We start from the raw sequence: 14701 nt of genomic DNA, 5'->3' as shown, positions 1-14701 counted from the left end.
CCAAGAAAACTCCAAAGGGCAGAGTATGTGGAGTGAGACTGGAGGTACACAGGGATGACTAATGCCGAGCCTGAGTTGGAATGATGAAGACAGTGTTTGCTATCAGAAATAGGCTCGCTCGAGTGAGGCTGTGGTGGCAGGAGCAACAATAGCGATGGCACACTTCGATGCTTTTGATGACCAGGCCTTCAGCAGCTGCCGCAGATCTCATGGCAGTTCTGGCCTTGGCCGATGCAAACACAAAGAGCTACCGACAGAGCCCCCCTTCACTGCATATATGGGAAACTTTCTCTTCAATATGGTGCAAGGAGACAGTGTAAGGAGTGTGAAATTAATCTGAGGCAAAGAGACAGACAAATTTAAAAGATTTTGTTACTCAGAAATAGATGAGGTTGATTCGCTTAAGGAAGCTCTGTCATGCAATGGGGCGCTTTAGGGTGTCTGGAAGCTCCAAGTGGGCGTAGCTGAAGGCCAGAAACAAGACAAAGGGGATTTTAGTTTTAGAAAAGGAATCAGAAATAATAGGGACGAAGCTCTTATTTTCATAGGGTTGTAGGGATGTAAATGTTTGAAGTGAGCTTCAGGATTGGCTGAGCTTGGAGGAATGGGGAAACTTTGAGGTGGAGCAAATAATGCTTGTGAGGAGTTCTCAAAGCAGAAGGCTTTCCACATGGGGACAGCTGGAACAAGGCGGAGTTGAGCGTATCATCACAATGCCCTCCTTTAGTACAAGTTTTGCAATCTCTGGAGTTCCCTTCTGCTAGGCTGAATTGAGACTGAGCTATAGGACACGGTACTTTGACTGAAACAAAACCTCTTAGCAAAATAACCATGCCTAATTGATCTGCGTCTCTGGCTTGTTGTTTGTACCTTTTTATAGTCAGGCTAGCTGGCCATAAGAGTCCATGACTGACATTCAGTTGTGGAAATGCAGCCCACTTCTGCCTTGCTCCTGGCCAATCTAACCTTGGGTTGAGATTGCAAGCCAAAAACAATCTGGCTTTCCAAACTATCCATGATATCTGAGATATCAGTCACCAAAGTCAGTGCTATACCTGTAATGTTCTGTGGTGTTTACTCTCCCTTCAAGGGGGGGGCGGGGGGGCGGACCTGAGACTGGGAAGTAATTTTCAGCCTCTCAAGAAGTGCAAGTTTCCCATAGAGTTTCTCAAGACCATGATGGAGGCCACTGAAGATCAAGACTGTCTTGCTTCCAATGACATCAAGATAAGCTATCAGCATGGAAGTCTACCATCACCTCAGTTTTTGGAAATACCTGTACTTTGCCTGCGACTAAATGCACTTTGAATACAGTACAAGGTTTCACACAGCATCAATTGACTAGAGCTTAGGGCAATTGACTTTTGTGCCTTCCATAGTTACATAGCAGGAGCTTACCTCCTGGCATGAATGGACAGCAGGATGGCCAAAACCCATATAAAGACAGGGAGGAACTGTTAGGCAGAGCACACAGAGGCACAGCAGAAATGCATCAGCTGCTTAAGAGAGAAAGTTTACACAGTGCCTGTCTTTATCTTTAGTAAGGAAATAAGAGTCTTTCATTATAAAGAACTCAGTTCAGGATGAGATAATGTAGAGATGGCATTCTAAACTAGCTAAATTTGGATGGATGGAGTTAGAGAAGAGCATGTCTCGCTCTCACGGTTGCAAGATGGAGAAGAGATACAGGGAAAGTGTTAGCCAGAAGGAAGGAAGATTCCCTGAGAGTAGCAATCCACACATCAAAAGGACAGCTCTAAAGCAGTAGAAAGGAAGGGATGCTCAGGTCCTGACTTGCTTATCATTCCGCCTCTCTGTAGACCCCTCCCCTACAGTCGGAAGCTAAAAGACATCACAAAGTCCTTCACTTCCAACAAAAACCAGATGTTTCTCTGTTGAATGAGCCAGTGAGTATCCTCTGCCCAGCTGAGGAAGATGTGGCATCTCTAAAGGCTCTAAAGCAGACTTTAAGTTGGCAGGATTCAACAGAATGGGGCCTTAACCCATCAGTGTTCAGAGCATCGTACAAGAGATTTGTCATCCAGTCTCTGAGCCTGCAAACAGATTCAGAAGTTACACTCACTTTTTCATCCTTGGTAGCAGAGGGGGTTGGTGCTTCCCCCCAGGACTGACCTTCCAGCCTGTGGTGTATGCTGTTTCCTTCCTGGAAGATGTTTCTTGATGTTGGGGGGAGCATCCGGGAACAAGACTGCAAGTTATGTAACATCATATTTGTAAACTGCTTTGGGTTCCCTTCAGGAAGAAAAGAAGGGTAATAAATTGCCTAAATGAATTACAGATCACCAGAAGATCAGCAGGGTCTTTGCTGAAATATCTTTAAATGCCATGTATCAGCTCTATCTACAGTCATTCATTCTAAAGATGTAAAATCACCTTAAGAAGTGCACTTCTTAAGAGGTTGTAATTTGCTACATTCATCACTTGTTTGTAGTTAATCTTCTTGCAATCTCCACGAGGTTCTTAGTGCCTTATCTAAGGTTCTGTTTGAACTGCTACATGCCATCACTATGCGTTAGTGAATTTGGGGGTAGCCCCCTGATTTCCAATTAAAACTTATTGATCTGGCCTGCTCAAAGCCTGTGAGAAAATCCTTCTTACACCCTATGTTTTGCATTTCTGTTCCTGCAGTTATAACATGGAGGGTGTGAGAAAAGCACAGCGAGTTTACTTCCACTATACACTGAAAGTTGTGAACTTTTCATCTGCAGATATTCAGCCCTGGCCTGGGGCATTCTCTCTCAGTTATGAAATTAATGGTGCCATCCAGGAATGTATTTTTATGTTATTCCTTTTAAATGCTGGCTGTGACCTGTCAGTCCACAATGTTCAGAAATCGTGTACCTCAACTTTATTGTTTGTAAGAACTGGCTGTCTGTTTACAGAACTGTATGAGTTCTGTATACAATTTTTTTTATGTCATTTGAAAGGTAAAATACAGGTGCTGATGCTTTCCTGTACGCATCCAGTTGCCTAATTGACTGCATCAGGCTTATTGCTAAATAAGCTTTTGAGTTGTTTCTCAGACTAGTAGTGAAGTGGGAAATCTACAATTGGCTAAGGGTGTTGGATTCTTTTCCCCAGTAGTAGCATGTTTAATCAGCATCCTTGTGGTTGTGATTATGTTGACCAGATGGGTCTTTGAACTTAATGTCTTCCATTTTGAAGAGAGCTTTATCTCTTCACCGTTGAGTCAGGACAGATTGATTCTTATTCCATAAATCAACACCATGTCGTTAGTTCTCATTGATTAAAATATTCACATGGAGCCCCTCTCCTGCTCACCAGAACTTTGTTTTAAGCCTTACTCTTTACTCTGCCCCCACCCATGGAAATCAGGCACGCAGTAACTAGGGATGGGGTAACACCCCATTTTGGAACACCATCTTCCTTCAGGTTCACCTGCTGCCTACTATGTTGTCATTTAGTCTCCAAGTCAAAACACTTTTCTTTGCTGAGATTTTTAATTTCAGCCAATGATTTTAATATCTGTTGTGGATTTTTAAGGCCTGTACTATCCCTGTTGTGTATGGATCTAGAGGAGCCAGCCGTGTTAGTCTGTAGTAGCAAAATAGTAAAGAGTCCAGTAGCACCTTTAAGACTAACCAACTTTACTGTAGCATAAGCTTTCAAGAACCATAGTTCTCTGTCATATGCATAAGCTTTCGAACCATAGTTCTCTTCGTCAGATGCATCTGACGAAGAGAACTGTGGTTCTTGAAAGCTACAGTAAAGTTGGTTAGTCTTAAAGGTGCTACTGGACTCTTTACTGTTGTATCTGGTGTCTGGTTATGCTTTATGCTGTTTTCTCTGCAGATGTATTGTTTTTATGGCCACTAGATTTAAGTGGTTTTATTGCTGACTGGGTTAGTTTCACTGAGTTCAACTTTAATTTTACTTGTTTCTCAGCCACCTCAGATAGTTTCTGGAGAGGTATGTACATTTTCTGAATAAATCATAAATAAACCACTATTTCTCATTTGGTTGGCCCATTGGTTCTCCGTCTCTCATTTTCTGTTCGTGCTGAGGCTTCTAACTCTTGTTCAAAGCTGTAAGTTCTTTCTATAAATGAACAATTGCAGATGTGTTTAGTTCTTGTTGTATGTCTTTTGGTATTTTAACGAGGAATAAAGCAGATTTAAAATATTTTCAAGGGACTATGATTGGAAAGTTTCATGCTATGCACTATGTTATCTTCAATGCCTACAGTTATAAACTAGTTCAATTGATAATGTCTGTATACTCTTATACTCAGCTAAATAAATATAAGGAGCTGAAAGAATTAATGAGAAAAAGAGTAGCAATGTGGATTCAACAGCAGGAAAAATTGCAGTGGGAACAAAAGGCAGATCAAGAAAAGATGTCATTTGATAAGCGAAGACAGAAAGAAATTGAGGTATCTGTGAACTAAATATTATAAAGTGGTATCTGATTTCTCTAAAGTTACTGTCCTCTTTGCTGTTCATGTTTCTGTATATGCTAACCTTGCAGAAAGAGCTTCTGCTTGGTTTCTTTCTGGCCTTCTGTCTAGGTGAATAGAGAATTTTATCCCTCCTACCTTCTCCCTGTTGCATGAGGATAGTCATGGAAAGGAGGGACTCATAAAGGTTCCCCTAATCTGTCAGCCCTGAAATCCTCATGGCCTGGCAGGGCTGCATAAATGGAGAATGGAAGCCGCAAGGACTGCAGACAGTGTGTTGTGCTTGCGCGAGAGGCTGCAAGATGAGAAGCAGTCCCCTTCTACCAATTACAGATGCTTCTAATAAAGCAGTTTCTTATAATTTTATTATTGCATTGTGTAGGAAAACATAAAACAAGTTACAGAACAGATAGAAGATCACAAAAACCGAGTGCAGAAGCTGCAGGATTATATCAGTTCATGCAGGTAATTTATTAAAAAGTCTCCTCCTCTCCCCACCATCAAAGTAAGCTGTTAAATCTCTACAGGGTTTTATTTTCCATTATTTACTTTGAAATGTGTCCTTCATAATAGGGTGTTGGGGGAGATTCTTGTATTTCTAGGTACAAACTGACAGCACTGTACATCAAAGCTCTGGATAGGACTGAATTTCAGTAATTGGCCCTGGTGATAAATTGAATCATGATGACTTTAGTCTAACAGAATTAAACCTGCTGAAGTTCACTGGTATCAGTACTCTTTAAGTCTAACATCCTTTGAGTTGGGTTGAGAATGTGGAGCTCCAGTTACGTTTTTCCTCTGAGGTAGATAGCGTTGTAAGAGACTACGTTTTGTTTGTTCTAGTAATATCAGTACTTTAACAGCTACTTTTTCATTCTAAATTGGGAGGCTAATTCCCAAGAAAATCACAGAAGTATAATACATGAGTTATTTGTATCTGTATATGGGCTTCTGTCAGCATCTGTATTTATGACTCTTTAAACTCCCCATTTCCCATAAACAGAAGAATTGGAAAACATTCTAAGCAGGTCTCTTCAGAAACCGAGTCAGGTCTATTCAATGAGGCATATTCTCAGAAAAGTGTTTGTAGGATGGCATTGAGTTCACTAAGGGATGACTGCAGTATCGTATGTGGAATAGCTGTTGCAGATCAAACTGTTAAGAGTGTAATAATGGCCTCTTCCGCATGGTGAACTTTACATTGGGCTTTCTGCATATTCACCCCATGAGGATCAGATCCACTTCTTTCTGTCTGTCTCTCTGTCCGTCCGTCCATCCAGGGCCGGTGCCAGGGTTTCTGGCTCCTGAGGCAAGATACCTACTTGCGCCCCCCCCCCCCCCCGCCAGCTAACCAATTTTAAAAAACAGAAGAAATGTAGGGAAAATGAAAAGCACAAAACTTGAAACTTTTTACATTTTAAATTTAATTTTTATTTCTTAATTTAAATTTTAAAATTTAATTTTTTAAGTAAGTGTGAGAATAACAACAATCTTTGTTTTTCTTATTGCGAGCCAAAAATCTATTTTGTGAGCAAAAACAGCAACTTGCATTGAAGTTTTGAGCACACCTCCTTTTGTGTGTGTGTGTAAAAAAGTTTCCCTCTCTTTCTTCCCACCTCTCTCTGAACCCAGAGATTCTTGGCAGTAGAAGGGGGGCTTCTCTTACAGGGCCCGCTTGGAGGAGAGAGATATTTGGAAGGGGGACTGAGCAGAAGCCTTCTCTTTCTCTCCGACCCTCTCCAAGCCTTAAAATATTGATCACCTTTGTCAGAGATCCCTTTCGGGAACTACCCTCCATGCTCATCCTTCTCCCCCACCCTTGGGTTTGAAGTGAATGGCAGCTGACAGCTAAGCATGTGGTGTATAAATATTGAAATAAACTATTGAGGGAGAGGGGGAAGGTGGGGTGATATATGTAAACTAGGGAATGAGAGAAGGAAGGTGATAAAGAGGGGGGCGCAGTGCGGGGCGCTGCTCTGCTGGAGTGAAGGGGGAGCAGCATTGAGATCGGAGAATAGCAAGGGGGAGGGAGAACGAAAGGGAGAAGGGGGGAGGGAAAGTAATAGAATTTAAAACAACAACTTTAAACCCAACAACAGTGACTTGCTCCTACCTGTCGCACAGGGACTGAAAGGGAATTGCATGTGTCTCACCTCACTTCCTCCTTCCTCTGTGGCAGTGCACACGCAACCAGCCACTCTTTCCACCAAAAGCAGCCCCCCCCCCCCAAAAGCCTGAGGAAAAGTGAAAAGTAGAACTGATGCCAGCTGGGGAGGGGGAAAGGGATGTACTAAAAGGAATGACAGGATTGCCCATTGGAAATAATGGGAGAGGCTTGAAGGCTCATTGGAGAAAATGGGAACCAGGAATGCCAATTTACTTGCATGAGGTCCATTGAAATGAATTACAACACTGAGCAGGAAGACAGGGCTGCCCTTCTGCACTTCAGAAGAAATGCCTTGCGCCAAGAGAGAAGAATTCCTGTGCGAGTGCACGGGAGTGCGTACACTGCAGGGAACTCCAGTCATTGGGCTGGTACGGCGCCTCCTTCAGAGTTCAGCGCCTGAGGCGGAGGACAGCTCCGCCTCAATTGAAGAGCCAGCCCTCTGTCTGTCTGTCTGTCTGTCTGTCTGTCTATCTAATACTGCTCCTATGGCTGTTGCCTTAAGCAGAAATTAAAACGGGAATAACCTTACTTGGTATCGTGTCTCTGATGTTTAATTATTGTCCCTATATATTTTGCCACAGAAAGGGTAACAATAGAAATACACCTGGGGATAATACACTATTCACAATATGATAAACAAATAATATCTTATATATATAAAGTGTTCAGTGCAAAGATGAAAGCTGAATAATTTGTACATACATTAGTAAACACACACATACAGCAATTCATATATCTGTCATACTCAATGAATACAGGAAACAAAATACAATACTTTCATCAGACCGTAACCTCTCCCAAAGTCTCTCAACGTCGGATAGAAGCAGATGGAACCAGGGACCTGAGGCCAGCAGAGACTCCACCGAACAGCCTTCAGTCTTTACAGCAAAACAAACTCACGGTTCCGATTGACCTCTTATGTGCGTAGAATTAACTGCACGTGAGTTTGTTTTGCAGTAAAGATTGAAGGCTGTTCGGTGGAGTATCTGCTAGCCCCTGAGGAGGTTTGTGCGGACGAAACAAGGAAAATAGCATTGCCGGACGCTTGGAGGGCCTGACTGGGGATCCCTCAGGATCCCTGGTTCCATCTGCTTCTATCCACCTGCAGAGAGAAAGAAGAGAAAATTACAATCCCTACTATTTTTACTTACCTTTGATGTTATCTGCACATCCATTGATCTGACAGCCATGCGGGGTTCCTTAACGTTCGGACCTTCTGGAAGGCTGGGAACATACATATACTTGATTTAGAGACTGTGTCCAATGTTGAGAGACTTTTGGAGAGGTTACGGTCTGATGAAAGTATTGTATTTTGTTTCCTGTATTCATTGAGTATGATGGATATATGAATTGCTGTATATGTGTGTTTACTAATGTATGTACAAATTATTCAGCTTTCATCTTTGCACTGAGCACTTTATACATAAAAGATATTATTTGTTTATCATATTGTGAATAGTGTATTATCCCCAGGTGTATTTGGTGGTGTATTTATTGTTAGTTCTTGGGGACGCCTCTCTGTTATTTGACAGAAAGGGTAACTATCATCTGTATTCAGATGATTCCGTATTCATTGGTTCTTGCCCCATACAGATGACTTCTGGATGCATTGGTTCTTGCCCCATAATGCTTCAATTCTTTAATTCTACTCTTTGAGAGAGTCAACCCAAAGTGGTGTCTGTTTTTTATTTCTACACTAGAAATATGTCATTTCTGCTACGGGCTTTGAGGATACATCAGTTTCATTAGCTGATCGCTGAGATCAAGTCAGTTTTGTTAATTGATCGGCTGAGGACTTACAGGGTCTTTTTTTTTTAATGGTACCAACGTTGCAGTGCTGCTGTTTTAAAAAAAAAAATTAATGCCTGAAAAGAATAGACTAGAAAGTACAGGAAGCAGTGAAGAAAGCATTCTGCACTTCAAAAAAGTCCCAGTTTAATTTTGCTAGAAAAAAACATCAGAGGAGGCGTGTAGGGAGAAAAGCTGAGGAAATATCAGTTCATTGTCGGTCTTCCCCACTGATGCTATTGACTTACCTGAGGGCACAGCAGCGAAAGAAGACTGAGGGTTGTGGGGGGTGCTCTGCCTACTTCAGGTGCCGTTTTCAGCAGGAAAGATGGCTGCGCATGCGCGCTGAGGGGCGGGAGCGCCCCCTAGTGGTATTAAGCTGTTTCGTTAATGATGGCAGCCTTGTCAGTCTTGGGGGTCAGAATGGCGTGGTTGCACAGCCAGTCCATGGACTTCTCCGTGATAGTGGCAATATCAGGGTATATCGTGGCTGTTAGGTCTGCTGGGGTCGTCAGTACTGTGCCCAGGCCTGCAAGGATGGTCACCTTTCCCTTGGACTGAGGATACTCTCCATCCCCTATTTTTAGTAGGAGTTCAGAGAATTCCCCAGCGGATACCTCGCCTCTCAAGCGGACCCTCATGTACTTTCTTATTGAGAGTTTCCTGATGAGGGGCCACAGATATGATGCCCTGACACACACACTAACCTTGTCAGCTCAAGTTCCCCTTGGAATTACTGGCAGAGTCTGCCGGAAGTCTCCAGCCAGCAGCATGGTGGCTCCCCCCCCCCCCCATCACTCTCTCATTGCCCCTGACATCTTTGAGGGTTATGCTCAGTGCCTCAAAACACCCCTTGTGCACCATGGTGCTCTCATCCCAAACAATGAGCTTACAGTTCCGCAGCACTTGGGCCATGTTGCTTTGTTTTGAGATGCTGAACAGGGATGTTTCTGCATGGATGAGGTTAAGAGGCAGCTTGAGGGTAGCGAAGGATCATATGCCATGCCTGACTGAGCCTTGAGCTTCCATGGAAGTGAGCGTTTCTCTACTCATCTTCCAGGATTGCTTTGCTCATAGACTCTGCCGCTCTGTTCACTAAAAGCAGCGTACAATTTAAACCAAATTCTGGATTATAGAGGGTTTTCCATTGACCGTTTTCTTTATTTGCATGGTACAGTATCAGCAATTAGTAATCCATTCCCCCCGAATGCATCGTCTCTGGCCTTTCAGTCCACTGGATAAGTCACAGATAGCATATGCAAGTAAGATCTTATATAAATATAAAAACTGATTCACACATGCATGTATGTCAATACAGATCTCATCATCGCAATTAGATATGCAAAATGAAACACTGGACTTGCCCGTGAAGGTTCATTTTGCTTGAGGAAGAGGGGGACACTCTGGGACATTTGGGTACAATCCTACAATCATTCCTAGAGGCAACAAACAGGAAATGTTGTAAAATTACATCCATGACAATGTTAAAAATGCATTCAACTTTTATACTGACTTGGTGATACGCATTCACAGTACAGTCCTATGCAGAGTTACTCCAGTCTAAGCCGATTGACTTCAATGGGCTTAGACTGGATTAGCTCTGCATAGGATTGCGCTGTAAACCTATGGGGTCTGATCTGTGGGAATCAAAGTGTTGCTTAGCTGACATGAAAGCAATTGGCCTAATGCTTCCCCCATTTTTCCCTTGCCTTGTAGTAAATCTTTATTGGAGAAGAAACAAGAAGAAGAAATGCTGACAAATGAAATAGAACAATCAAAGCAACGCATAGCTGAAGTAAATGAGGAACTAAATAAAATTGTCGGTGAACTGCACAATGCTAAAATTGATGTCTATGAGGGAAAACGCCAGCAGATGAGAGCAGAGAACTTGGAGAGCCTCAAAAGGCTGTATCCTGATTATGTGGTAACAAGCGGAGCTCATTCTGTTTTAACATTTGTGATGAACTTGCATTTTTTCTCTTCTGGATAGGTAGTTCCTTTATCGTACTTCCTACTTGGATAACAATAATGCTGAGAGGTATTCAGGAAAATATGTATGCTAGGAATAGCAGATACAAAGAACTAGGACAGTACTTTTTTTGAACATTAATATTTCTCTGCAGAAGAAATACAGTAGCTCTGGCCTTTAAGGGGGCAGAGGGTACGTCTAGTAGTCACTAAAGCATAGGGCTGGGCTGCCCTTTTCCTCTGGTGGAGTGAGGGTGTCTTCTATGCTGGTTCCTCCATCCATCTGCTCCAGCAAGCAGGGCTTGATAGTCAAACTGAGCTGCTACTTGGCAGAGTATACCCTTCCCTGTTGTTCTGCCTGCTTTGCAAAGAGCTTCAGAGATCTTGTGTGCACGTCTCTCCCTGACCTGGGCCTTGCTTAGAAACAATCCCCTCCCTCGCATTCTTCCTCTGTAAATTAGAATAGTAGAAACAGCTGGAAGGGATATCAAGGGTCATCTAGGCCAACCCCCTGCACAGTGCCAGAAATTCTTAGCTCCCCCCTGCTCGGTGCTCGGAGGAAGGCAAAAAGCCCCCCCCCCCCAACCACTATGTTCCATCTCTGAAAGTTTTGTAATCTGGCCTAGGAATGTATCATCCAAATCTTCTCTCTCTCTCTCTACTTCATACTGCTTCTTAACTTACTAGTTTTATGAAGACTACTAAAATATAAAAAAACTAGACCACATTTAAATGGCTGCAAAAATCAATCACCACATAAAATTCCGCAACTGAAAGATTGGTGATCTACAATTACCTTCTATTTAAAGAGGTAATGTCTCCAGTTTGGTGTAGTGGTTAAGAGCTGCGGGACTCTAATCTGGAGAGCCGGGTTTGATTCCCCACTCCTCCACTTGAAGCCAGCTGGGTGACCTTGGGCTAGTCGCGGCTCTCTGGAGCTCTCGCAGCCCCACCCACCTCCCAGGGTGATTGTCCTCATACTTGGTTGGCGTACTTTGTAAACCGCTCTGAGTGGGATTAAGTTGTCCTGAAGGACGGTATATAAATCACTCTGCACTTTACAGAGAGTTCACAGGTTCGTGCATGAATTACAGGTTCTCCTCAGTTCCCACACACATGCTGCCTGAATTATCACCGTGGCATGTGTGAAGGGGCTTCAGTTTCCCCCGCCCCATGCCATTTTCTGAACTGGAAATGGTCCTGCCAGGCACTACTTTGACGGCTGGAAAAACATATTTTGCCCCAGCCAGGTTCTGATACGGAAAGTAAGCTGGTCTGCGAGAAATGCTCAAAGCAGAGAGCAGAATCCTGAGCAGGTTTTTAAAGCAATATAGGAATTGAATCCCATTTTTTCATACCCCCAATTGTATGGACTTACATCAAAATATCAAGTGGTTCTTTGTTATCCTTGTTTTTCAGTTTGGAAGGCTAGTCGACTTGTGTCATCCTATCCATAAAAAATACCAACTTGCTGTCACGAAGCTTTTTGGCAAGTACATGACTGCTATTATTGTCGCTTCAGAAAAAGTAGCTAGAGATTGTATCCGTTTCCTCAAGGAAGAAAGAGCTGAACCAGAAACGTTCCTTCCTTTGGATTACCTTGAGGTAGGTTTTTTGATTTCTTTAGGGTCTTTTTATTTTCAGAGCTAGTTGATTACTTTCACTTGAAAGCATTCTTCGGGGAAACTTTTGATAGTTTTAAGTTAGCTTCACATATTTTTAAGGTATGGTCTAAGTCTCTTGGAAAATTCTGTTCTCCTATGAGGATTAAAGTAATCGGGCTTTATACGCTTTGTCAGGCCCTCCACAGCTGCCTTTTGTTGGCCGTTAAGTAGTGTGTATTGCCATTTTCATTTTAATTGTGCTTGAAAGCATGCTTGGCTTTTTCATGGAAGGAGTTGTTTGTATGGTTTATTTATTAGACTATATTATCAGAGATCCATGTATTACATTTCCTTTACCTTTCTAAAGACTGTTTTATATTTATGTTTAGGTAGAACCAATCAGTGAACAGTTAAGAGAGATAAAAGGAACTAAAATGATGATAGATGTCATACAGACATCCTTTCCTCCCTTGAAGAAAGTGATTCAGTTTGTTTGTGGGAATGGTCTGATCTGTGAGACAGTAAAGGAAGCAAGGCAGATAGCCTTTGATGGACCGCGCCGACTGAAAGTAAGCCTGATACACACCTGAGTTTTGAAGCCCAGTGGAAAACCTTATTTTAAAAGGCCAGTCTATATACTCAGAAGAGTCATGTGGTACAGCATTCCAGGAGTTGTACTGTTTCAAAACACAGGTTTGGGGGTTAACCGTTACCCACACGGTAAGCTCCTTCTACAGCTAGAATAGAATACATGTCAGTTCAGCCATGTGTTAATCTCTGACTTGATTAACAGTGCAATCCTAAGAAGAGTTACTCCATTCTTAGCCCATTGAAATCAGTAGGCTTAGACTGGAATAACTCTTCTTAGGATTGAACTGTAAATGTATAAGATTTTATTTTAAATGTTCTTTTTTCTTAAGTGGGTTTGGTTGAAAACAGACTGAAAGGTTTTGTAAATACGATGCTAGCAGGGATGTCAATAGTTAGTGAGCTACAAGAGACAGCAGGAGTAGCTGCAGCACCAAGATCATCAGGCGGCTTGAGGAGGAGAGGACTCGAGTCACTGTTCCCTTGCAAAGCCTCCTGCTGCTGCTGTCAGGAAGGAGAAGGATGGGTGAAGAAGAGCCAGAGGTGGCCTGAGAAAGGAAGCTTCACCACTGCTACCGCCTACCATCATAGAGCGAGAGCTTCAGCAGCCAAGTCAAAGGACTTCCAATCTAGAATGAGGCAATGGGTTGGTTGGATCCAACGGACTTTTCTGGTGGTGAAAAAATGTTTCAGGGTCTCCTTTGCCCCCCAGAACCAGAAATGAAGGGAACTGCATGAACAAAAGCTTTGTGGGAGGCAAGAGGGTATGAAGGGATTAGACAGTGCTAAACTCTCGTGGCCTTTCTTATGTGCCTAGAGTAATATTTTGAGATCAGGAAGAAATTTTCCTCTAGGCAGGATTGACTGGGGATCCTAGAGGTTTTTTGCCTTTTCTGGGCATGAAGCAGGCGTCACTGGGGGAGTGAGGGGCGGGGAGGTAGCTGTGAATTTCCTGCATTGTGCAGGGGGTTGGACTAGATGATTCTTGCGATCCCTTCCAGCTCTGTGTTTCTATGTTTAGTAAGGAGGGAAATTGGGTGAGACTGAGTGAAAAAGCTGTCTGGATCCAACCCAATCGTCTCTTTCCCTTTTCCCCCGAAGCATGCCAACTCTCCTATTCTCTCCCTCAGAGTTCAGCAAGTTGCTTCATTGGCAACCATTGCTAAAATTATCGTCGTATGAAGTTCGTTTTGAACTGTAAACTGCTTTGGGAGCCACCTGGCTGAACAGCAGGGTATAAATAGAGGAAATAATTATGCTGATCTGTGGTTTCATCATGACTAGTTTAAACCTCCCAATTTTGACAGTCAAAGGAATTCTGGGATATATTTGTATTCTAAAGAAAGCTTCTAGTTGCACATTCTGTTTCCTTGTTTTGTTCTGGAGCAGAATCCAGCAGAACGGAAGTATTCGTGCATTCACTTTCTTGGTGTTTCTTAGGAATTCCTGATATATTCCTGATATATTTAGAGATATGGATCACTTCAGGAAAATCACGTGTCTTTTCATTTTCAGACAGTGGCTCTTGATGGAACTTTATTTTTGAAATCTGGAATAATCTCTGGAGGGTCAAATTATTTGAAAATGAAGGCTAGATACTGGGATGAAAAAGAAATAAATGAGCTTAAAGAAAGAAAAGAAAATCTGATTAATGAGCTAAAGGTACAGCTAATTTTTATCAGTATAAGAGACAGAGTACCGTAATATCATTTCAGTGGTGCTGTTCTGTGGGACAAATCAAATAAGACAGATCCTCGTGATTCTTGTGTTTTTCCTAAAAGATGAAAGCCAGCAGTGGGGACCAAACTGGATCAAGAAAGAGGTGCAGGGGAGGCGTGTATGTCTTTTTTCCCTATTGTTAATTATTAAAAATAAAAGAACTAGACTAAGTATTACACTGTGTGGGACTTCCTGTAAAAGCACTGCTTTTTGCTGGTGGTATTCAGCAATACACAGTACTGACATCTCTTTCCGCAATACTGGCACCTCTTTTGGTCACCAGGTTTGGACCCTGAAGGTCGTGAACATCATGAGTACCACTACCACTTTTTTGGGGGAGCAAAAAGCACCCCATAAAAATATTCCCGTAACATTATTTTTGTTTTTGTTTGGGAACACAGGGTTAGTGTACATTCCTTTTCACTGATA

The 14701-nt window shown here is 42.6% G+C and overlaps 1 protein-coding gene across 2 annotated transcripts in view; it reads left to right on the top strand.

The window, feature by feature from the left end:
- The window catches only part of SMC1B (structural maintenance of chromosomes 1B), an 84617-nt gene that overhangs the window by 19056 nt on the left and 50860 nt on the right, over positions 1-14701 (top strand). For both annotated transcript variants that reach the window (XM_055000437.1, XM_055000436.1), the window contains exons 7-12: positions 4274-4414; positions 4821-4903; positions 10110-10317; positions 11781-11966; positions 12355-12534; positions 14069-14215. In XM_055000437.1, coding sequence (XP_054856412.1) covers positions 4274-4414; positions 4821-4903; positions 10110-10317; positions 11781-11966; positions 12355-12534; positions 14069-14215 — 945 coding nt within the window. The remainder of the gene's footprint in view (positions 1-4273; positions 4415-4820; positions 4904-10109; positions 10318-11780; positions 11967-12354; positions 12535-14068; positions 14216-14701) is intronic.

Source organism: Eublepharis macularius, chromosome 16 (genome assembly GCF_028583425.1).
Source record: "Eublepharis macularius isolate TG4126 chromosome 16, MPM_Emac_v1.0, whole genome shotgun sequence".
Lineage (NCBI taxonomy): Eukaryota > Metazoa > Chordata > Lepidosauria > Squamata > Eublepharidae > Eublepharis > Eublepharis macularius.
Note: the sequence above shows the minus strand (reverse complement) of the source record. Positions and strands in the feature narration are given on the sequence as shown.